This window comes from Glycine max, chromosome 16 (genome assembly GCF_000004515.6).
Source record: "Glycine max cultivar Williams 82 chromosome 16, Glycine_max_v4.0, whole genome shotgun sequence".
In the NCBI taxonomy this organism is placed as follows: domain Eukaryota; kingdom Viridiplantae; phylum Streptophyta; class Magnoliopsida; order Fabales; family Fabaceae; genus Glycine; species Glycine max.
In genome coordinates this window covers 31,496,918-31,521,744 of record NC_038252.2, presented here as the reverse complement: position 1 = coordinate 31,521,744, position 24,827 = coordinate 31,496,918, and the positions used below count along the sequence as shown (strand labels likewise).

Here is a 24,827-nt window from a genome sequence, read left to right as displayed (position 1 = left end):
CTAAGATTATTCACTTTGTTTTCTAAAATAAATTACTCAGTTTAGAGGAATTAGATATAATAATTTGCAATTTTTTATATAAGCACATTTTTCTTTATCAGTTAATAGTAATTTGCATATGTATAGCAGGTTAAAGCATTCTTTAATATCCATCTTTATATAATAGCATGTTACGTATTACTAGCCCATACATGTGAGGTCCGCAAAATTAGATCACAGAATAAAAAGTCAAATGCATTTAAGAGCAACTTCCTGCCTTTGCAAGGCATACGCTTACCATCCGATCTAAATTGCTTAAGTCTATAAAATTCTTTATTAAATGAATCTTGAAACTATAATACCAAGAACAACAACTGATGAAAATATCCATATAAATAATAGCACCTATAATAATAATGTTATGTACAAGATCCTACAAAAATAGAATCAAGGGTAGTAGAGTGACAAACAAGGAAGCTACTATTGGGGGCCTTAAAGAAGAGGACAAGGAAGGATTTATCTGAACAATAAAATTGCAAGTAGGTGTTGAAATATTGCTTGTTGTGAGTCTTGCCAAGCCTTCAAAATTGCAGGCCATGTAATTCTGATCCTGTGTCTGGTAGTACATATTAAATGCATATGAGGCATTTCCATTGGCATCCAAGTTGTTGCAGAGAACCATATCCAATTGCAGTGCAATCAGCAAAGGTGCATGCATAGTTTATATTATCAGCAAGTTTGCTTAGGTCCTGTGCATCAGGGTTAAACATGCACCAGTTTGGCTCAAGATAGTGCACATTTTGTGCACCAACTAGTAGCTTGTTTTGGCCTTTTCCAGAAAGGTCCATTGGAAACTTGGGCTTCCCATCATACCCAAAAATGCCCCAATGTCTCTCAAAGTTCCCTGGGGCAATGGTCTTGGCATCCTCATCAATGAGCCCAAATAGGTAAACTTCAATAAATCCAGGCCTAAGTGGGGTCCCTTTGTTTATTGCAAGCCTCGGTAAAAGCCCATTATAGAACCTAAATGCATTGCCTACATTAGCATTTTTGTCACCATCTGTGGGCCACCCCACCTCTCCTACCAAAATTGGCATGTTCCCATATCCTACTTTTTCGAGGGCAGAGACCAAGGTATCAAAATTTGCATCAAAAACATTTGTGTATGAAACCCCATTATCATTTATGGGATTGGCCACACCATCAAAGAAGGCATAGTCAAAGGGGAAATTATCATTCCCATAGAGGCTCAAGAAAGGGTAAATGTTTACTGTGAATGGTGCATTGTTCTTTGCCAAAAATTGCACTATTTGGGTCATTAGGTCACTTATATCTGGCCTAAATATTCCTGCTGACGGCACAGGGTTGTTTGGTGGAGACTCATACACATCAGCATTTAAGGGCACTGTGGCCTTTATGGAGTCCCCTAGGCCTGCGTCATTGAGGGCATTTTGAATGTTCTGTAATGCAGGGAGGGTGATGTTCAAGAATGAACCATTGTAGGATTTTAAAAATGGCTCGTTCCCAACTGCTACATACCTGTGAAAGAATACAGATGGAGAGCAAAATGAACAATCACTTAGTTGGGAAAGAAAGGTTTAACTGCAAAATTTTACTTATGGAATCCGAATATAAAACCCATATGCACAATGGATAATGCTTTATTCACCAAGTTACCAAGTTCAAACATCTGAATTGAGAAAATGGCTTTCAACATTCCTTAAAAAATGCCTTTTAACATTCCTTCAAGATCTATTGTTTTCCACTTATCAAAGATGTAAAGGAAAAAGTGAAATAAGTTTTCTCAAAATTATTCATTTTCAAAGTGTAAATTTTAATTAATATTCTAATTACAAAAGGAATAATTAATATGGATCTAAGTGGTAGAATCGGCCAATCAAAATCGACTTTCAAAACACTCTAAAAAGAAGACACACCACAAGTACCAAAAAAGAGAATCTATATTCAGAGAAGGTACTAGTTGAGTTCACTTTTCTATGTCTACTTCTTAAAACCAGATTCAGTACAGTCAAATTTGCATGCATTCATAAAATACTTATATTTTTAACCATTAGATGAACATCAAATGGTTAAATGGTATCATAAATTTGATTTACTGAAATCCTCACACAATTCCAAATTATTGAATGTTTGAATACGTGAAAAATTGAATGCAAATAATCCAAATCCCTGCTTCCCACAATATTTCCTATCCTCCCTAAACTCAAACAGAAAAACAAGGCACAAAACTCTCTTTTCGTCAATGATATTTGATCACACTGGACTTCAAATTTTTCATAAGCTAAGGTAATATATAGGCCATATCATGAAGCAAAATCAAAGCAAGGATCCAAAATAACAACTAAAACAAGAAATCAAATAAACACTCAGATCAGATCAATGATTCAAATATTAAACAACTGCATACTAATATTTTACTCTCCCTCGAGATTAAAAACATCCCACATTCACAAAATTGACATCCTTCAATGTTAATTAAAAACAAAACAAAACAAAAAAAAAGTGAAAGTAAGTAAAATGACTCACTTGATGTTAATTCCACCCCTGAAGTTGTAACGAGTGACATTCTTCTTGACCCACTGCAAGGCACGATCATAGTCATTCATCTCAGCAAGCTGGTTATTGGGAATGGCAACCATGACTTCAATGCCAGAGCCAGATAGAGCACTCATGCTAGACTCATCTGCATCAAACAGTTTCACCTTTTGGATCCCATTGTCCTTCAGCATCTCAACCACTGTGTCTGCCTTCAACTGGTGTGTGGCTTGAGTCCCCCAATTCACTCCAAGCCCTTCCACACACCACCAACACCAACCCATCACACCAATCACCATAACCAATCTCAAAAACCAACCTTTTCCCATCATCATCACCCCCAGAAAATAATAACAAAAGGGTACAAGTACTGTTTATTTGCTCTTTGAAAAAGGTTGTTTGGGTGGAAAGACTAATCCTTTGAGATACTAATCCTTCGAGATAGTACGTAACAAGTGAAGGTGGGGCTTTAGGAATGAAAAATTTAGAACACTTTTTCTTTCACCCCCACAATGAATGAGAATGAGTTGGCGAAATTGAAAGAATTTTAATTAATTTTGAGACTAATGTGATGACTATTTTTTCTCTAATTTTTCTTTTATCAACCTCTGTTGAACTTTGAACAGTGTAAACCGCCAAAAGTTCTGCCTACTAATATAAATCTACGAATTTTGGACCGATCCTTATTCGTTAGTTCTATTGTTTATTGAAAGCTAAAACCAGAGGAACAAGATTACAAGAAGAATCAAGTTTCTTTGTTTCCTGTATTTTTCTAGAAAACATAGGGGAGAAAGTGAGATTGGAACATGAGAAAAAAATTGAAAATTGTCGAAAAAGGTTGGTTGAATTTGAATGAAAATATTGTTCTATAGTATTGCCGAAGTGAAGAAAGACAATAATATTAATTACCTCCACATATTTTTTTGTGATTGGGGGGTAAGGTGGCACCAAATTGTGGATCTAGAGAAAGTTCAAATAATAGCCTACAATTTAAGAAAGTTTTTTGGACTTGGTAAAGGGAAGAAAATAAATGTGATTAATAAATGAATGGTATGAAAAGAAAAATGGAAGTTTGAATTGCTGGAAAAGAACGAGTTGAAAGAGAAAGGTTTTGCTTATTTAGGAAAAGGAGAAGAGAAGAGAGGTTTTGCTTTGTTTTCTTATGTGTCGGTTTTGGATGAAAGATGTGAGAAGTGAGATTAGAAACATGAGCGAGCGTTGATGTTATTTGTTGTGTGAAGTGTGAACTGGAAAGTGGGGAAGAGGTTTTAGACAGAGAAGAAACCACGTCAGTTGGTCACGGTTTCCAAAATAAATCAATTTATTTATGGGGTTATTAAATATTGACATTTAAGGTACAAATTTATGTTGGTGCATTTAAATTGTTATTTTTTTTGCTGAAAATTTAAATTATTGTTATTTTTTTGTTGAAATAATTTTTTTATTTATTAGTATTACTAGAAATGTTTATGGGGGGGGGATACATTTATGACTATGAAAATTAAACTTAAGTTTTCATATATATATATATATATATATATATATATATATATATATATATATTACTTTAAACTTTCGTTGCTAGACAGACTTTAATGGATTATTATTATTAAGAATGTTTAATTTTTTTTCTTTTTTTCTGAGAGGATGATAATTTTTTTTTTTATTATCTAAATAACGGCTATTTTTCTTTTTCTCACATATTTTATATATATATATATATATATATATATATATATATATATATATATATATATATTACATTTTGTTTCTTCTATTTTTCTCTCTCTTAAATGAAACATTTTCTTTTTAATTTCACTCAATCTATTCAAGTTTATTATTAGAATTATTGAAGGTTGACTCTAATTTTGGGTAGATAGGTAGATTGAAGAAAGATAAGTAAACTGTGTTATAATTGATAGGATAAAAAGAAAGAAAAAAATAAGGAGAAAAATTAGGTGAAAAGAAAAAGCTAAAAGAGAAAATAAGTGAATAGAGTTTGTTTTCTAAGTCAAACAAACAAGCGTTAAGTTTGAGCTGTTGTAACTGTTATATTGGTCTTTTTTGGTACATAACTGTTATATTGGTCTACATGTTCATGATTGAAAAGACAATAACTGAAATAAAATTGTAAAATGCTTTGACAAGTATTTTATATATTATAAAATATTTATTGATGCATACAAAATATTAAAATATATGTTAAAAGTATTATAAAATATTAAACTAATGATGATAAAAAATAGAATAAAACCAGAATTATAACTTTATTCATAAATATTACTTTTATAATATCTTATTGTATTAAATGTTAATTTTAAAAATTAATTAATTAAAAATTAATAAAAATAAAATATTCTTAATTAAATAATTAAATTGAGAAAATATTAATTAATATATTGTATATTATTTATAAATATTTAATTAACTTGAGACTTTTTAAAATTTAATATATATTGATGACTTCCAATATGAATATTAAAAAAATAATTTTAAAATTATAGTAATATTTAATTAATGAATTATAATTCATATAAAAGTTTATAAATATTATATTAAATTTAATATTAAATAAATAATTTATATTTGTTTTTCATAACTATTCTCCTTCAAATAAGAAAATTTGTTTAAGGTAGTATGGATTATTAAATACGGGTACCCTGCAGAAATTTAAACATTGTTTTGTGATGCTGTAAAAAATTTGTTCATTCTATTAGATCTAACTCTTATTTTTATTTTTTAAAAGTTAGACCTAACTCCTGTTAATATTGAATAAATAAATTTAAGTATTAGTTAAAATAAAATTTAGTTGGACAATTAGTTTTCAAAAAATATTAATTTAATTTAGTATAAAAACCTTCAAAATTAGAGTTGGCATAAGGGTAAGGCTAATAAAGCCCCCACTTTATACCTTTAAAAGTTTATCCTAGATTCATTAAATAGGATACCTATCATATTATCTACATACCAAACCCAAAAAGTGTTGGATATGAGAGGTGTGTTTTGAAAAACTCAAGTCATTGGCTATAGATAAAAGCAAAATAAAGTATATAAACGAGAGACAACTCTCACTCTATGAGCTAACATTTGAAGTTTAATTAAATCTAAATTTACATTCTAAGATGATATTAGAGTCTATCCTAGAGCCATTGATGGACCTCCTTTGTTTGTCACGCTACAAGCGATAATCTTAGTATGAGAGAGAGTGTTGGAAAATTCACTTAAATTATGGTCACCCCTAAATAGAAGGGTGTATTGAAGGTTCCATATAATAGGTATTAATTTAGCAAAAAATAAGATATGTTGAAGTTTCACATTGCCTAAAGATAATTTTGCGATAAATTATATAAGTAATGAACAATTTCTATCTTATAAGTCAATTTTATAGGATTAAGTTGAACTTATAACTTATTTTTTGACATAATATTTTAAGAAAATAAGTAGTACTTGATAAAAAGATAGTAATTAATCTATTAAGAGTAATTATATATTTTTATCTTAAATATATTTTTAGTCTTTGAAATTTAATTTTTTTTACCCTTGTAAAATCATTTTTTTATTTTTAGTCCTTAAAGCACTTTATATAATATTTTGAATAATAGAGAACTAAAAAAATCATATTTAAACCTATATTTTTTTTAAAAAAAAACCTAAAAGTGTTAAATCAGTAATAATTATAATTAAATGCATGTACATGCATAAAAATTTGTATAATTTTTTAAATTTCAATAGTGACTCTATTAGATAATGTCCATAAATTATTGTTTTACTTGCTAAAGTGACTCCCTTCTTTATTTTTATGTGTAGTGAATCTCTTCTATAGGGAATAGTGTTATGATCTCTATTCTCTTCAACTTTTCCTAAAGAAGAAAAAAGAGAGTCAACAAGGTGATAGACTTATTAATTGAGTTATAAGGTTGGTCTCAGTCTTTTATTTGTTTTGTACATGTTAAGTTTATGTGAATGTGTTAAATTGACTTTTTTTAGTTGTTTCCTATTTTATATTTTTAACTTCTTTTGGTAATTCAGAATCTAATTTTGTACATGTAATTAAGTTAAAACCTAAAGGTAAAACTATCTTCATTTATCTATCATAATAATTTAAAAAAGGATGTTGTATACCAAAAAAGTTTGGAAGATAAACTATTAACAAAAACAGACATTTTAATAAAATAGTAGCTAACCTTAAAATCATTTTATACTTATCTAAATCCAACTTAAAAATTCCTACGATCTACTGATCTAGTGTTTATTTTAACTAATAAAGGATTTTATACCAAAATTAATTCTTATACTATTTACTCTACTTTTTTATTATTATTGTTTTTGTATAATGGGGTAGTATCGAATATTGATGCTACCGATGCTCTCCTGCGGTCAGGTGGTCGGTGAACTCAGCCGTCCTTGCACCATTACCTGTACACATGGGAAGTTCCCTCTGACTGTGTTAAGAGGAGAGACTTTATTTATTTTTACTGAAATGTTAAGAGTTTCTTTTAAGTAATTAAAAATATATTTATTTTTAAAAAGTTACATATATTATATTTCTGCATATCTTATCATATGCATGCAATACATATTTTTTTCACTTTTAATTGTTTAAAATTAACGTTGGACTAATACAAATAAACATATTTTTTTTTTACTATATTTGCATGATACTAAAGTTCGTGAAAACAATTTTTTTTTACCCAAAAGATGTAGTATATGAACAATTTTCAGGACAACGAGTTGTATTCTGATGCTCATTTATCTTGCGGTAGGAAGAGTCGTTTTAAGTGTGAGTTGTTTTTTACTTTTTATATTGATTTCACGTATAATTGATGTAAAATAATCAAATAAGAGACTATTTATTTTTTTCAATTGAGCCCTAACGTATATAACTTATTGAATTAAAGTTTTCCTCTAATAAGCTCACTCGTAATACAAAAAAGATAAAACACTGCTTTAAACTAAACAATATCAAACTTTAAAACCAATGTCATACTTGTAGCTCGATCAGTGTTTACCGGAATAATATATGAAAACTATTGAACCATTAACAATTGAGCAAAGCTGTGGAGTTAATTATTTTGACTTATTTAAATAAATAATGCTTGCATTTTTGTTATTTCGCTCTCGGATATTATTGATTGAGAGCCAATAATTTGTTCTATTGAAAGGTGGAAAGTAGATAGGTATGGTGTACCATTAGTGGGTAGCAAAGTCCCAACGACGACGTTTTGTTGCCTCTACGAGTATACAGTAAACACATGCATGCATGCGTTGCATGTCTCGGTCAACTTGTAAAATGTGGTGGTGTTTATGAGTAATGCCTTGTAGGTCCTGCAAGATGTACATTTATGAAAGAATCACATGAGCCCAATTTTGAGGCCAATTTTTATTATATTCTATAAAATAAAACAAAGTTACAATTTTTTCAGAATTTATTTCTATCATAGCAAATACTTTGAAAATTTTAGTTTACTGTACAGAAAATTATATTAATTTATCTATTGAAAAATATATAAGATAAATTTTACTATTAATATTTTAAACTATAATTAATATTTATTACTCATTATCAAATGTTTTCAACAAGCTATTCTTATCATAAGAAAAACTTAAATACAATTTTATTATTCTTATTTTGTTCCATCCACAATTTTGATTCCTCTATTGAACTTTAGCTTTTCTATTTTAAAAGTTTGTAATCTTGATCCAATCTTTAATTTTATCCATGTTTATTTATTTATTTTTTGTCTAGTTGAACTAGATATAACACATTCATTTAAGATACTATAAAAAATTATATAATTAATTAAAATATAAGAAATCAAGGAAAATAAATTGCGAATGTGATTTCCAATTAATCCATTAAATCTAATCCAATAAAAACCTAATGATAAATTTTTTCATGCGTCGAACTTAAAATTTATAATATAAAACACACAATTGTTTGAGGCCAGTTAGTTTTCGTGGTGCAATCGGCCATTTTGTGCAAAGGAAAAAAAAATACTTTTTTTATATCAAAAAAGAAATGTTACTTTGAAATAAAGTTACTGAGAAAAAAAAGAACACATGATAACCATAAAAAAACTAAAAACATTTTCGTGGTCCAGATCATGGTGCTGATATTACTACTACACATGCAAAATTACATCCTACATTATTTAAGAAAACTTACACCTAAGTAAAAGTATCTGATGTTTTACCATATTTTCTCCACAAGCGTAATAAATATAGTACCGTTCACTCCTCACATTGAGCTCGGACCCCCTTCACAGATCATTATTCAGTATTCACACCACTCATTCCAATTTGTGCAAAAGGCCCTATGTCATTGGCAGATCAGTCCATTAAAAAACTGACCAGTTGCAACCAATTTACGATTGTTAGGGATAGTCGGAATGGAATGAAACATAATACAAGCTATAAAATCAAACATTGGCAATTTCTTAGCATCATCATTCATCATTAAGAAAAACTTTGCGGAAAAGAAAGATTGTGCATGGAAACTTATTCAACATATCTGTGCTGTTCTCTTTACACAAGACATTTTTCCTTCTTTGGAAGGTAAAAGTCGTTTACCGATGCAATAAAATGCTTGTGAAAACTAAAACACTAATAAGAACCAAGATGCTACATATTTACCAGGAAACATCTTTCTAAGAATCTTCTAGACAATAGGCTCATCTTCAAGATAGTTATATTCAAAGGTGAAGTCGGTCTTGATTCTTTGACACCTGAGAATAATCAAATCAAGGCACAGATAACTCAGGACAACCAGAAATGCCGTGTCGAATACCAACAAAATCAACCATTTCATGGACAGAACCAGAAAAGGGAAAACTAGAAAATACAATCAATAGGATTGTTTTGAAATAAAATTGATAGTAGCCAGAAGCACAGCGCCAAACAACAACAAATTTCATGTAAGGAAGGAAGGCAGGCCAAGTGTTTGAGTAGAGTACTACAATGTCTGTCCCCATACCCACATTTTAAAGCAATACCCGTAGTCAAACCCATACCCGCATGGGTAGTAACTTTAATATTTGTACCTTTACTCAGACCTGTTATTTGTATTTTAGTAAACTTGAATATGGTCTCTCATTATGCATTTGCTTGGCAAATTAATAATACGTGAATGCAATTATAATACCAAAATTAATTATGAAAAACCAATAAAAGAAGAATTGATTAAAAGTAAAATAAGAAATTTAATTGGAGAAAATATTTAAAAATAATCCAATTCCAAATTATATAGCATTACAGAGAGAATTCTTTAACCGAGTTAAAAAACTATTTTAGAAACTTTTAAATTGAAATTATAAAATATAATAAATTTACTATGTGGGTAGGAGTAGGGTTGGATAATATAGTGCCTATACTTACACTCATGCTTGCAAAATTTTCTGTAAATACTCATTTCCGAGCCTAGACCCATTTGATGGGCAAATACCTAATTCATCATGGACAATTTTTATGGGCACCCATTAGGTTTGGGTCTAATTGCCATCACTAATTTCATAGACTGAACCAGAAAAGGGAAAACTTGAGATATAATCAAAGTTGTTTTAGAATTAATTTAGAGTAATATCCAATTTAGTCTTTCCAAGATATGTGTGACATCACATTAACCCTTCATTTATCTTCGACATCAAAATGGGCCTTCAATGATAACTAAATGCCCGTTACTTTTGTCCTTTAAGGAACCAAGTTGATGCCACTTTAACTACAAATTTGATGACTTAAACTGACATTAAAGGACCAACTCTGTGTACATATTTCTAAATAGACGACCAACCTGACAAAATGTATCTAGAAGACGAAAATGGATATTTGCTCAAATTTTTAAGAGATAGCCATCTCCAATCTTTCTATGAAGTAAAACATTAATTACTACGAGTGCAGATAGATGAAATTATAAGTTCACTAAGCTTACCAGCCATGCTGCAGATCATCATTTGCAATATGGAAATCAAAGTACACATACGTTCCCTGCTCATATTCATCTGTTGCAACTTTTGGCTCTTCATGCCGTTGAAACCATGTGTTATACTTCCGGTGATATCTCCAAGACTGCTTCTTTAGCTCTTTTGCAGCCATATACTGTTGGTAAGTGTTCTGCAGAAAATAATGAATGTAAGCTTACATAACTGAATGAGAGTAATGCTAATCAGTATCCAAAATGTCCACATACCTGTTGATAGTAAAATGCAAAGAACAGGGTATCAGTGCCATATTGTTCGATACCTACTCTCTCCCAAAAAGCAGGATTATTAACAATAGGTGCCTGTACTTGAGGAAAACTAGGAGGTGTTATCGTAGGGTGTTTCTGCATAACCAAAACAAAGGGAAAAAATGGTCTTATAATCTTATTATAGATAACAGAGTATTCAATAAAAATGAGGATTACTAAAACCAAGAAAGCATACAGGAGTATAGGTCCTAGGACGTTCTGAGTCCTTAGGTTGTGGAAGTTTGAGGTGGGCTGCCTCAAGCATCTGTAAATAATATAATTGATCACGAACTCCGCCAGAATTAGCAGTTGATGCACTGAAGTTGTCACCAAGAGCTCCAAGGTCAGTTGAACTTCTTCCTATAACACCAAGGTTACCAGTACGCTGATTTGATTGTAAAGGTAGGCCAGGAGACAAATCAATATCTCTAGAAGTCTGAGCAGGCTCAGGAAGAGAGGCAGGTACTCCAGCCTGCAGCATAAATGACAAACAGTCAACTTGAATCACCCATGAATATATTTTATACAATATGCCCAATAGATTCTTCCACACCATGTTTAAACATGAATCAAAATATAAATAAGTATTTTTGCTGTCTACAAAGCATAACAAGTTCAGTTCAGCCCTACCCATCTAACTGCTTAAAGAACTATTCCTATTTAGTTAGCTTTATAGCTTTCAAGTTTCAAATCAGATGCTACATGCTATTGAACTAATTTGTTTTTGTATAATGACAAAATGGAAGGAATTAAGGAAACAAAGGTAGAATCAGAAACTGGCTACACCTGCATCTGCATGTGTGGTCTCCATTTTTTTTTTTTGCACAGCAAAAATCATAATATATTATAAATAAGATTCAGTACTAGGTGTACTGAAATATACAACAAGAAAAAACATAGGCAATGAAAAGCCAAACCCAACTATAAAAGACAAAAACAATACAGCTGACAAGATATGCCCAGCCCCTCTAAGAGAGTTCATCCTTCAAGTTAGTTGACCAAAAATTAAAATGAGATTGAAAGTCCTTCTCCATACACTTTAACCAGGACCAAGTAAGGACTTCATCCATGACTTTTTCAGGGTTGAAAGGCTGGTTATTGAAAGCCCTGCATGTGTGGTCTCCATGTACTTCAAATATATGTATATTTATATATTTTACATATCCTACCTTCTTAGGTGGACAATGGTCAGGATTGCTAGTTTTATTTTATTTTTTGGTCCATTCCTTTTGTCACCTGATCTATTTAGTCACTGGCTTTTCCAACTTATGATCCAGGGTTTATTGATATAAATCAGATGCATGCATGACAACAGAGTTTACACAGAAAACATAACATGTAGGTATGTGTGTGCACGTGTAAATATATGCTTCAGCAAGTTGTACAAGTATATAAGATAATGTATCTTAAAGAATATAAAAGTCCATGAGTTAGTCAGCATACAGGAGAATCTACAGCATATGTGGATTTCAATTCATCTTCATTCACAAAATTCTTGCCAATCCCATTACTAGCAGTAGATTCAGTCCCTGAATCATCAGGAAAAATCTGTTGTTGTGGCTCGTCACCCTTAGAATTGCCAACATCTGCAGAATATAAAAAACTGTGATATATCTCATCTTTCACAAAAATACCAATCAAGGTATATATATTTCTAATTCCAACATCAAATCTGGGATAGGCCCAAATAACGTATTATGAATCAATTTTACAAAAAAATATGAACTATTCAGACGCAAGAATGATTTTATACTTTTATAACATCTCTAACAATCTTCAACAAGTCATACGGCTGAATAAGAGTAACACAAAATATACCTGCATCTTTGGAAACAACTAATAGCAATGACTGTTGACTAGATGGGGAATGGACAGAATTTGGTGGCTGCGGTAATGAGGTGGAAGCAATACCACTAAGACCTGGTGACTGGACTCCAAGTCCCACACCAGATTGAGATGCAACAGATGAGCCTTGAGAATTGAACTGCACATATAGTAGGATGCTATAATAGAAAGAACATCCAAACCAGAGCATAAAAATTAAACTGCACAAATAGCAGCATGTCATGTAAAATATATATTTCCAATCCATTGTAGAAAAAAATCAGGTTGTTGTGAAGATGCATTTTATCATTCAATAAAATATTCAAGTATCTGATAGAGTCAATCACAGAGAAGATTATATATGTAAGAAAAACAGAAGAGAAATAAAATTATCTGGGGCCCAGCCCATTAATAAAATTGTTGAACATGGTAATTAAGAGTATCTCAAAGGAAAATTCTACCAGAATGCTATGAGACCGGTGATGCTCAATGGTAGACAATGTAGGGCAGTCAAGTGTCAAAAAAATAGCAAAAGAATTAAGGCATGTTTGATTGTGCTTTTGTTTTTTAGTTTTTAGAAACTGTTTTTTGAAACAGTTTTCAAAAACTAATTTTTAGATGATTAAAGTGGGGGAAGATGTAAATCAAGGATTCCAACCAATGCAAAAATCTCAGCAATTCTCCCTTTAAAAAGTCAGGCACTAAAGAAGTGTAGATGAAATGTTAATTTTCTAACTATACAATATATTTTTTCTGAAATTGGTAGCAGAAGAGTGTCACAAATGGGGCAGTTGGCGGACAATAAATATTCAATCTTTAAATTCTGGGTAAAAGAGGAAAAAATGCAGAGAAATGGTACCTGCTGTAAGAGAGGATTTTGTTGCTGAGCAGAAAACTGCTTAGGATTCCCTGCTACAAAAGATGGCATATTAAGAATGGCACTTTGCCCTTGTTGCTGCACTTGCTGCAACTTCTGCAAATACCTTTCCCTTTGATCAGGAGCTATTTCAGTTCTTCCACGAACCTGAACCTGAAGTATAAAATGAACAAGTCAAAGGTATAAAACATAAAATAAACTACACAGCATATATGTTCCATCCCATTGAAATCCTTACTCCCCATGTCATTATTACATATTTACATGTACTAAGAAGTGTGTTATGCTTCTACTCCAATTCTGCAAGCAAGAACAATGCATTTCCATATAACTAAAAATTTATAGCTTTACAGAACAACTTATGAAATACATACTCTCATTCAACTCCTCAGTAACAAAAAAAGAAAAGGTATCTATATTTAGTGACCTATTTGTAATAGTACAACAAGCCTTAAAAGTTAAAATTGACTGTAAAATCCAGCATCTGATATACCCCCAACATAGGTATATATATGTGCACCCATGTAATTATTTTCCGTGTAAATAGGCCTACATACATATCCAAAAAATACATTCATATATAGATTAGCAGAAGCGCGGAGCTCAAACGAATGAAACATCACAAAAGTCACTAAAACAAGCATGAAAGATTTTTCTAATCTTTGATAATCAAATAATTAAGATAGAAAAGAGAAATGCACGAGAATAAGAAATTCTCAAGAAGTATACCAAGAGAAAAAGGAAAAAGACAAAAGAAAAGGCATGAAAAATCTTAATTAAAGATTCACCATAAAACTTATGAAATGGTCAAGTTCTGGCTACAATCGTTAGCTGTGATGAACTCCATTCACCTATAAGATTACTCATAAACCAAACATTTATTGAATACATAATTCATTTTGAAAATTGCATACTTGTTCTAGTCTTCTGGAAATCTCCATACATATCATTGGATTCCCTACACATGGCTCAAAACACAGAATATTTTATAATTTATATACATCAATATATAGATGGTTTAGCTTGTCTTGTCTACTACGTGAAAATTTATCATAAATCAATATTATATTTATATGATAGTGTAGGAGTTCCCCTATAAAGAGGGGCTCTATGTTAGGAGAAACAAGGGGGTAGCATGGGATCAAAACCTTGAGGCTTTGTAACAGAATAACAGTATGTTAGTTCTAGAATAGAAGGAGAATATAAATAGAAAGGGGAGGGATAGAGGGGCATTAGTTTGGTAAAGTAGTATCAGATAGGTAGTATAAAATTAAAATACAATTAAACTGAGGATGGCTTGCAATTTAGGTACCTGTAGGTATGACTTAGTTTAATAAAATAATGGATTATATATATAAGACGCATGCACAGCTTCAGTATTTACAATTTTAGCTAGATTTCAATTGAAGAACTTGGTATCCTATACCTCTCAGTAACTAAATGAACAACAACCAATAGCACAGCACAATCTAATTGCATATTATTATTTTCTCTGATATTGTCTATTAATAACATTACAAATCTATCTTCAGTTTGAACTTTGAAATCAAGTAAACAAGTTGCAAAGAATAGAGCAATACAGGCATATTTCAAGTTAGAATGCATAACATAATTGGAGAACAAAGTAACCAACAGCTCATACTTCAAATACAACAAATCAACAATAGCAAATGAAAATTCAAGAGAAAAAGTGTACCACATCATTCTGATTCTGGAAGGGGCTTCCAGATCTCCATTGCATGCCAGGAACAGCAGAAGGGGAGAACACTCTCCCAGATACAGTTGCAGCTTCGTTGACACTACTAGAGTCAACTGAGGAAGTTCCATCATTAGGCCTAGCAACCTGAGGCATGATCATTCTATTACTTAAAGGGGATACAAGAGGCTGCACCATCCCATTGCTTCCGAGTCTATCATCACCTACCAATATGTTTCTCTTGGTTATTTCAGGTGCAGAAGGCACTGAACCAAGGGGCCCATTGCTGGAAACCATATTGCCAGAAGCAAGAGGTATGCTATTTGTTGCTTGATTTGATACGCTGTTTCTGCTGATGTTCCTTACGAGTGTAACATCAGAAAGCGATGGAGATGGTCTTTGACCAGGGAAACTATTAATCTCTTCCTCCTTCATAGTGCTAGACTGATTAACAAAAGATGAAGCATCCACAGGACTACTAATCTCCAAGGAACTCTGAACAGAATTTGAACCAGGCATGACTGATGCAATGGCTGGTGGACTCGACAAGTTAGGCACAGGAACATTCATAGAAACAGGAGTAGCAAAATTCCCTGCTGGTGTTGTAGCAGTAGGACTAACTATACTACTTTTAGGAGGTGGAGTTCTTGCGACAAAATCAGAATTGCTATCCTGGGAAGCTGTATCATCAGCTTGCTCCTGGAAAGAAGCATTCAATGATTAGAAATTGGAGTTGCCCAGAGAGGGACCAATCAACAATAAATGGCATCTAACAAGGATATAGGATTTTCTGTGTTAACTGGTAGTTCAGCCACATGCACTTGGTGGAACTACTACAATCATGATCAATCAGCATGTTCTATTCTCAACAAGGTTACTTAAGAAAAATGTCATCAGAAAAATTGTTAAAATTGAATTAACTGGTGCCATATGTAACATATAACTAGGGCTAAAACTACTATTTTGAGTACTTTCTCCACTTCTTATGTACGTGATCTTTTTATTTATTTTTCTTTAAGCTATTTATCAATTTGTTATGATGTCTCATAAAGTCATGCCACTGACAATAAGTTATCTCATTTGACAATTAAAAATCAAAATTCTCATAAACTTGGAGTTAAATACATATATCCTTACCCAAAACGGAATAGAACCTATCCAATATTATTTATATCATTTAAAACCATCAAAAAACAATTAGAAAGGCAAAGCAAGCCTCATGTATCCTGTATGCAATGATATGTCTTTTGCTGGTGCATCATTTTGGAAAATAAACTGCATAAATATTCACTGGAGATTTCTGAAAAAAATCTCTACTTTTCAAGAATAATCTCTCATAAGAAAAATTTTCAGCTCATAGAAATAAGAATTAAGGGATACACACAGATGTTTGTGATGCTGAAGCTGAAGCTGCCACAGAAGGCTTCAAGCTAAGCACAGGTGTCACCTGCCGAAATAGAAAATAAATTAGGAGCTTTGTATATAGAAAAATTCTAAAATATTAACATAAAGGAAATGTCAGCAAAAAAATGTATACCAACAAAAAAATGCATTAAATTAATTTTGGAAAGAAAACATTCTTGCAACCATTCATAGTTATCAATCCCAAATAAACAAGGAGCAGCCAGATCCCAAAACCACTATAGCTGAATCACTACACTGAAGTTTATAGATACAAATTAATTAATTTATGTTATACCTATATAAATTCTAAAAAAAATACCCAAAATAAGGCATATTGGTATTTATCAAAAGTCATAATTATAAGCTACCTAACACACAAGTGAATAATAACAAAAGTCATGTATCATTGAAAAAAGTATAGCATGAAAGAGCAATGTAATCTGTATATCCCAAACCCATTTGGAGAAATAATTGCTTTATTTTGCAGTTTGGTGACAGAGCTTTTGTAACAAAAGAAAGACAATTATTTATCTAAAATTAAGCAAGAAAATATGCAACTACAAATGCACCAGTATGTGTTAGTGTGTGTGGCTGTGCACTCTCTCAGAATTTGCAACAGAGCAATAACCATTAAACAAATACCTTAGCAGGACCAGGGGGAATTGTAACAATATCTTCAAGTGACTCCACCTTGTCTAAGGGTAATGAACTATATAACTCATCAACATCACTAAATTCTTCAAAGTCGTCCTGTAAAATAAAATGAAAAATAGGAAAGACAGAAAATTAATACCAATTCATAATTTTTGCATGGTATCAAACTCTAAGACTTTCTTTGAAAGGACTACACAAAGGGTAAATTTCCTCGGTGATAGTTTTTATTTTTTAAAAGCAAAATGGCAAGAGTGCAAGCTATAAAAGACAAACCTGATTACGGTCTACATAGTCATCCAGGAAATCTTTGACATCATTAACCTGCTCTGGACTTAGTTCATCATTATCTAGTAGCCTCAAGATAAATTCACATTTCTTTATATGAGCCTTGTGCCGAGTAATTGATGTTTCTAGATGTGTCTGACAAACAAAAAGAAACATTTGAATAGCCATGACAGATAAATCATCAACAGTCTCATAAATTGTGTTTCCTTTACTACATACCAATCTGGGAGGCCTGTTCTTTCCTTTCTTGACAGAAAGTCCTTCAAGCTCAGCTTCAAAGTTATCAATCTGATTTTCTAACTCCCCAACCTACTCAAACATTTAAAACAATAATGTTTTCCAGAGAAAGAAATATAAGTACACTATTCGAACTAAATATAACCTCTTCTAAATAACACATGAATACAGAGACACTCCAATGTGAATCGTGAGGTAAGCAGGCAGTAGACTTGTATAAACATCATTATGGAAAGCAAATTTTAAGTACCAATTTGAACTAACAAATTCCCATTAGTGAAAAGGTCACTTAACAGTGAACAGAGAACCTGCATTATTTTCCACATTGTAACTTGGAAGAACCATTAGGTACAAAGCAAACATGGCTGTTCATTTGCCTAACACTATGAAGTTACATTAAATTAAGGTATACAAGCTATCGAAGCAACAAGTAACTGCTATACTTTGATCACAACTGTTGAGATCCCCTGTCAACTACAGATATGGCCAAAGTAAAATTTATAAAGGCTTGTAAAATCCTTATCTAATGATATAATTTTGGCAATTGAGGTAGGCCCAACCCAAATTCAAGATAGTATCCGAGCCTATGATAGATTTTATATTGAGCAACCAACTATCCAAAAAAAAAACTTGGCCCCACGGATTTCCAACACAATCAACCCGGCCCTCTGACTTTCCGAATGCAATATTAAAAAAAAAGTCGTACAATCTCCACACTCCATATGTCAAGTCCTAGGCACGTGGGAGGGGGGTGTTACTGTTGAGATCCCAATCAATTACAAATATGGCCAAAGTATAGCTTATAAAGGCTTGGGCAATCTTTACCTCATGAGTAGCTTTTGTAGTTGAGTTAGGCCTAGTTCAAATTCAAAATTGTATCAAAGCCTATGATCGGTTTGATGTTGGGCCACACCCAACTGTCCAGAAAATAGGCCCCATAGATTTCCTAGTGCAATCAACCTAACCCTACTGCTTTCCTAGTACGGGTGAGGACTATGTGTTGAGATCCCACATTGACTACAAAAATGGCCAAAGTAGAGTTTATAAAGGCTTGGGTAATTCACACCTCATGAGCTAACTTTTGGGTTGAGTTAGGTTTCAACCCAAATTCGAGAACAACAAAAGTAAAAATTAAAGTTACTCATAGCAATTGATTTCATACCACATTGTTCAACCAATCCCTTGTCTCTGATTTAGCCTTCTCTCTAGGATCCTGTCACAAAGCATTGAGAATAAGATACTCTTCATCCCCTAAAAAGGAAGCATAATCATAATACACCTAGAAAAGCCAAAAATAAAAATAAAATAAAAAAGCATATTTCCCTGTGTCAAAGACTCACAGTTTTAGGCTGTTGACCTAAGCCTTCTTTGGAGAATGCTTTTGTCTTTGTCTCCTTCTCACAGATCTTGAATCTTTCCATTTCACGCTCAATAAGCTTGCGTGCATCCACCAGAGCCTGCTCATATGAGGCACTAACCTATGTCACGATGTGTTAAAAGAGAAAACATTGTCAAATTCAAAACCAAGTCAAAAATCCAAATTTTAGTACAAGAATATTTCATACCACCCAATATCACACAAGTCAACCCAGCAATACCATCATCTAAGCCATAACCAGAAAGAAAAGCGCAATATACAACAGATGAACAGACAGGACAAAACATAGTAGCAAACGTTATTCCGCTAGATCCATACTAAAATATGCTCTGATTACAGATTACTAGCTATTCAGTCAAAGAGAATAAGAAACCATTTGCTCCATATTAGCCAGAAAATACATCATTAAAATATAGGATAAGACTTGAGTGCAGTTTCTTAGGTGCTTACAGTGTTGTTTTCCTATCAAAATTGGATTTCACCTCAATAACCAGTGTGACTTTTATCATGCAGCTTATCAAGATGAAACTTCAATTTTAATTGGATAATGGGATCAAAAAGTACTTTAGGAACTACACCTATAAGTTCTGTCCTAAAATGTAAATTTGCTGGAAACAAATTCATTCATCAATAATTTCCAAGGCTTTCCTCTACAAAATTTACAGCTCATTTCAGAAGCCAGCACTCCACACACACACACACAAATGTAAGGTAAGAAATACCAAAACTGAAATGTATAACATGGTTGAGAAGTTAGAAAGAAAGAAAAAATTCAGTTCTTGTTTGGCTTCCAACAACTGAAAAGCACACAACGAATTCTAACAGGACCCTCTAAAACACACAATATTTTGCATATCTCGTAATACAACTACAACAACAACCAAAGCATCCATACTAGATGGGATCAGCTACTTGTTTAAATTCAGTCAAAAACCAACTCTTCATAGAGATCATTCAAACAGTTCCACAAGAGTTTTTTTCTTAGTCTTCCTCCACCTCTATTTATTGGTCCCCTTCATTTGATCAAACTCTAGTTAGGGTTCTATTGGTCTTCTTCTCACACTTCTCACATGCGCAAACAATCACGCTTATCACATGTACCCAAACATCAGCACCCCTTGTGTGGGGCATGGTATCTTATTTACTCACTAATATCTTTTTGACGTTCAAAGTCAATACGTTATTAATACATGTAAAAACTTGCCTATATTTGAATGCAAGAATGTTTAGTCAGTAATACTTCTATTGGAAAATATTCCTCCACCAACTTGAGATATGAAACCTTTTATTAAATAATAAATAGTTACCTGATTAGGTACATTTTTTCACTTTGACTTAAAATACAAGCCGTTTGTCCATCAGTTACAAGAAAGCGGCGATGATTTGACCGATTAATGATTACTTTGCTTAGGTCGTGCTCGAATCACATGAGGTTTCATTACGTATTGCTTTTGGGTCCACCTAGTTTGGCCATCTCCCTTTTTTGCTCTAAGCGAATTTCCAAAACGACATAGCCAACCAATTAAAATGTGTTAGGGAATTAGAATGAAAAGTTCATTCCCACAACATTAGGTTTTTTTCTGGAGGCGGGTTATACCAAAACATAAGGATTGTGTGTGGTAAGAATTTTATCATGACCCTCTGAAACCCTCAATAATTCACATGCCTTGTACTATGCAACAACAACAGGCAAAGCATTTTCATAATAGATGGGGTCGGCTACTTGTTTAAGTTCAGTAAAAACACCAACTCTTCATAGAGGTCATTTAAATCTAAAATTTAACTCCCCAAGGTTTGATCCTGTAGAATGACCCATTTCATCATTGAGCAAAGAGTGTGAAATAAATCAGATCAAATTTTCGATCAAAAGTACTATGTGAAATCCTTAGTTTTCCCCCCTTCTCTATCCCTATCACATAGGTAGAGCTTTTGAATCAACAGAGAACCCTTTTCCTATATCTGTATAATCGACATTATTACATTCCAATTCCTTCCTGATACCTCCTAAGGAAAATACCAAATTGACGGATTAGTGTGAGCTTACTCATAAGGCTATGCACCCTTTGAATAAGAATCCATTTTTTGAAAGATTTTGGCTTTCATGTGTTGGTGGGGCTTCCTAGAGTTTTTTTTCCAAGTCTTCCTTCACGTCTATTTATTGGTCTTTCCTTCATTTGAACAAACTCTTGTTAGGGCTTCTATTGGTCTTCTTCTCACGCTTGTCACTTGTGCAAACAGTTACATATAAAACTATTCATCTGCAAACAAACACCTAACAGCTTAAGAATAGAAAAGAGTTAATTCATGATATGATTTCAAAGCCTCTATGGCCACGTGATCAAGGATTCAATCCTTGTTATCCTCATTCTTCCAAGTAGATGCTTCAGTGGAAAGTAAGGGCTGTTTGTTTTACCCTAGAAATCAATTCCCCACACTGCCACCATAAGATTTGCGGTAAAGATTAATTTAGGCACACATCCTGTTAAGAATAGTCCCACATCGGGTAATTCATGAACATGATAAGTGCTTATATAGCTGGGTAGACCACCCCCTTATGAACCGGTTTTTAAGGGGACCTTTCGGATGCCTTGGCTGCACTATAAATTCCCTTGGCTGCACTATAAAATTTAATACATCCCAATAAGTTTGTGTTCAAGTGAGCGTTGACAAAATTGATTTTGGTTAAAATCGATTTTGAAGTAATGCGATTTATATTTGGATATTTTTATTCTAAAAGCAAGTTAATAGGAAACTCAGAATCAATTTTTATCCAAAACAAAAGCTACCTAAAGGTGCTTCAACTCAAAATCACATTAGCTGCATTTTTTTTTCTTTTTTGATCAGCTAATGTTAATTGTTAGTTGTTAGTGGAGGGATTCGAACCCACGACCTTTCCCTTCTTTCCTTCTCCCTTTACCACCAAGCCAAACTTACAACCAGGCATCACATTAGCTGGTATTTCAATGAGATTCTAGGTAATCCAACATGAAACCAAACACACGCCAAAACAAACTAACACTTTGTCAGGCATGCACACACATTATTTTCCCTCCTTAAAATGTTGGCTCAAGACACAAATTAGCTTAGGAGTGATGACTCTATATCTCATATCATATCATATAACCATACAACAATAATACAATTCGACATTGCGTGTGCTAGGTTCAACTTAAGCCAATTGAAAGAAAGACAGAAATTACAATAACCAGCACAAGATTAAAATGAGAATTTTCACCTTCTTGTCTTTGATCTCACTGGACTGAATCCAAGTCTTAATCTGGTCCCTGTACCTCTGCAGCTTCTTAATCTCCTTCTTCAGGTCCGCCTCGAACTTCTCCTTCTGGTTCGCATTATCGGTGTCGTAAACCTAACGCACCAACGCCATGTGTGAGCCAAAAACAGGAGAAAATTCGAAATAATCGAAGAAGAGAAGAGGACCTACCTTGTTCCAGATGCTATCGAAGACTTCGACGCCTTCCTGAACCTTCTTAAGAACGCGATCAATCTCGCCTTGGAGTTTTCGACTCGCTCCCATTTCCACCGATTCCACTCATGCAACTCGGCCCTGAATTGAATCACTTTCAGTACTATGATCAACTCTGCGTGCGTGCGTGCGTTCATTCAACCTCTGAGCAGTGTTTGTTTGTTTGTTTTTTCCTCTTGTTCGCGAGAGTAAGACCCACTCTTTCTTATAAAAAGTCGTTGTTATCATTGGGCGTGTACACATTTATCCACTCCATGAGACCCACACCAGCACCATTATTCAATTAATCAAATTAAAAGAATAAATATATTCCGATTTTTAATAATTTATTTGTTTATTTAGGTATGGTATAATTGTAATTTTAATATGAATATTTAAATAGGAATATTCATATAAATACATTAACGTTAACTAAGGTTATTTATTTCAATTCGTATTTCATAACAGAGTTTATAAAAGGTGTGCTGTGGAAGTGCTTGTTTTAAAATAGGTCAAATTAATTTATAAACTATTTAATGATTTTTAATTAGATCTCCGAACTATTTGTTTCTTTCAATACGGTTTGTGGACTTATATTTATTTTAATTAGGTCATGGAAGGACCCGATTCAACCTTTAAAATATAAAAAGTTAAGAAGATTCTAATTTTAGCTTTAATGATTTTGATTATTAAACTATTGGTTTTAGTCCTTTTAGTTTTTTTAAATATCCAAAATCTGTTCCCAGTATAAAGAAAAAAAAATATTAGTTTTAAGGACTAAATTTTGGATATTTTTAATAATACCAAGACAAAAACTAATGATTTTGAAACTAACAGTACTAACTAATATCCTATAACACTAACTACTCATTCAACTAACATTTACAATTCTTAACAAATAACAACTATACCGGTATGGCTTAGAATACCTTGGCCCATCTTAAAGATACCTTTACCTTCATGATACCGAGAACATCTCGACCCATGAAAGTATTCTTAGAACACTTAAGAAAAAGATATTAGGATAAATTAATTGCCTTAATGGAGTAATTATCAGGTAAATTTGGATTAACAAAAGTGATAATCGAAAGGTAATGCCTATCGAGCCACATAATCCATTAAAATATATAAAAAGGTTAGACACCCTACCCACTAAATACATACAGAAACAAAATAGAAGAAAAGAGATCAGTGACATCCAAATCATCACTCAATAAACAAGAAGAAATTTGAATTTATCAAAGTACCTTCGTGCATATACAACAACTAATTAAGGTGAGGGTTGTATAATTTTTATTGGTAAAAATTGAAGGTGTCAAAAGATTTATAATAACTCATACACTTTGTTCAACTAACTGAATTTGTCTCCTCAATAAATAATCATAATCTAAATATTAATAATAAATAATTAACTATTTAATTATATCAGAGTATGATAACAAGTGTGAAAAAATAATATTCATTTGACTTAGTAACCCATGTATCACAAAATAAAGAAGTCAAGTAGCTATGTAGGAAGGAAAATAGATTTTCTCATTATTCAAAATAAGAAATTTAAATTGTTCCGGATGATTCAGACTAATGAAGATTGACTTAATGGTAAGAAGTTCTTGTTCTGATTGGGTGAAAGGGCTGCATACTTCTAAAATGGATAAACCCCTATTTTAATTTTTGAGATTGCAAGCATCAATCATTTTAATCTTAATTTTAAAAAATTCTAACTTCAGTATTTAATTTTCCAAAAAAGTTTTTACTATTATTTTATATGAAAAAGACTAAAATGATTTATCCTTTATATAGTTAGTAACTAAAGTTAAGACTTTGTAAAGATAAAAAATAGAGTTTAAGAGTGTGACATGGAGTAATTTGTATGACATGTAGTTTAAGAGTACGAGTGAAATCAGCATCGTATATATAGCACAATAATCTCTTCTAAATCCGTGGACTCAATCCTTTCATATGGATGCTGAAGATTGGGGTGCCATACACATGGACGAAATTTTCTCCTAAGTTCTCTCTCATCAACTTTTTTTATATAAAAAAAAAAAAAACCCATATTCAGATTCGCAAGTTGTGATCCAAAATGAAGTTGATGTGCTTTGTCAGATGTTATAATCTTGCTAAAAAAGATTACATTCTAAAGTTTACCATCCAATCAACATAGCTTTGCATAGTAAAAGCAAATCAAGCAAAAACCGAAATCTAATTTAACCTTAAAAAGCCATAATAGAGCAAAAAATGATTGGTGTAACC

General features: G+C 32.3%; 2 protein-coding genes across 2 annotated transcripts; both read right to left on the bottom strand.

The window, feature by feature from the left end:
• Positions 1–290: 290 nt before the first annotated feature.
• On the bottom strand, positions 291–3,925 carry LOC102666963 (glucan endo-1,3-beta-glucosidase 8). Its single transcript, XM_006599373.4, is given in 3 exon segments — positions 291–653; positions 655–1,518; positions 2,527–3,925. Coding segments are annotated over 3 exon segments (1,449 nt in total). The 5' UTR covers positions 2,871–3,925; the 3' UTR covers positions 291–412.
• Positions 3,926–8,968: 5,043 nt separating this feature from the next.
• On the bottom strand, positions 8,969–22,844 carry LOC100819202 (general negative regulator of transcription subunit 3). Its single transcript, XM_006599371.4, has 16 exons — positions 22,554–22,844; positions 22,347–22,478; positions 19,074–19,211; positions 18,896–18,946; positions 17,716–17,805; positions 17,485–17,631; positions 17,200–17,307; positions 16,538–16,600; positions 15,154–15,852; positions 13,440–13,610; positions 12,575–12,740; positions 12,200–12,342; positions 10,953–11,228; positions 10,718–10,852; positions 10,460–10,641; positions 8,969–9,260 (listed from the first exon to the last, which is right to left on the bottom strand). Exons 1-16 carry the CDS (start codon positions 22,644–22,646, stop codon positions 9,194–9,196), a joined length of 2,661 nt encoding a protein of 886 aa, XP_006599434.1. The 5' UTR covers positions 22,647–22,844; the 3' UTR covers positions 8,969–9,193.
• Positions 22,845–24,827: the final 1,983 nt, after the last annotated feature.

Bases quoted from the DNA above. Each gene is read 5' to 3' on its own strand.
- LOC100819202 (XM_006599371.4), bottom strand. From the start codon at position 22,646: ATGGGAGCGAGTCGAAAACTCCAAGGCGAGATTGATCGCGTTCTTAAG. The intron at 16,601-17,199 runs GTATTTGTTTAA...CTATTTCGGCAG, and splicing joins TTCCCCCTGGTCCTGCTAAG to GTGACACCTGTGCTTAGCTT. The intron at 11,229-12,199 runs GTATGCTGACTA...TTTATGCTGCAG, and splicing joins CATATGCTGTAGATTCTCCT to GCTGGAGTACCTGCCTCTCT.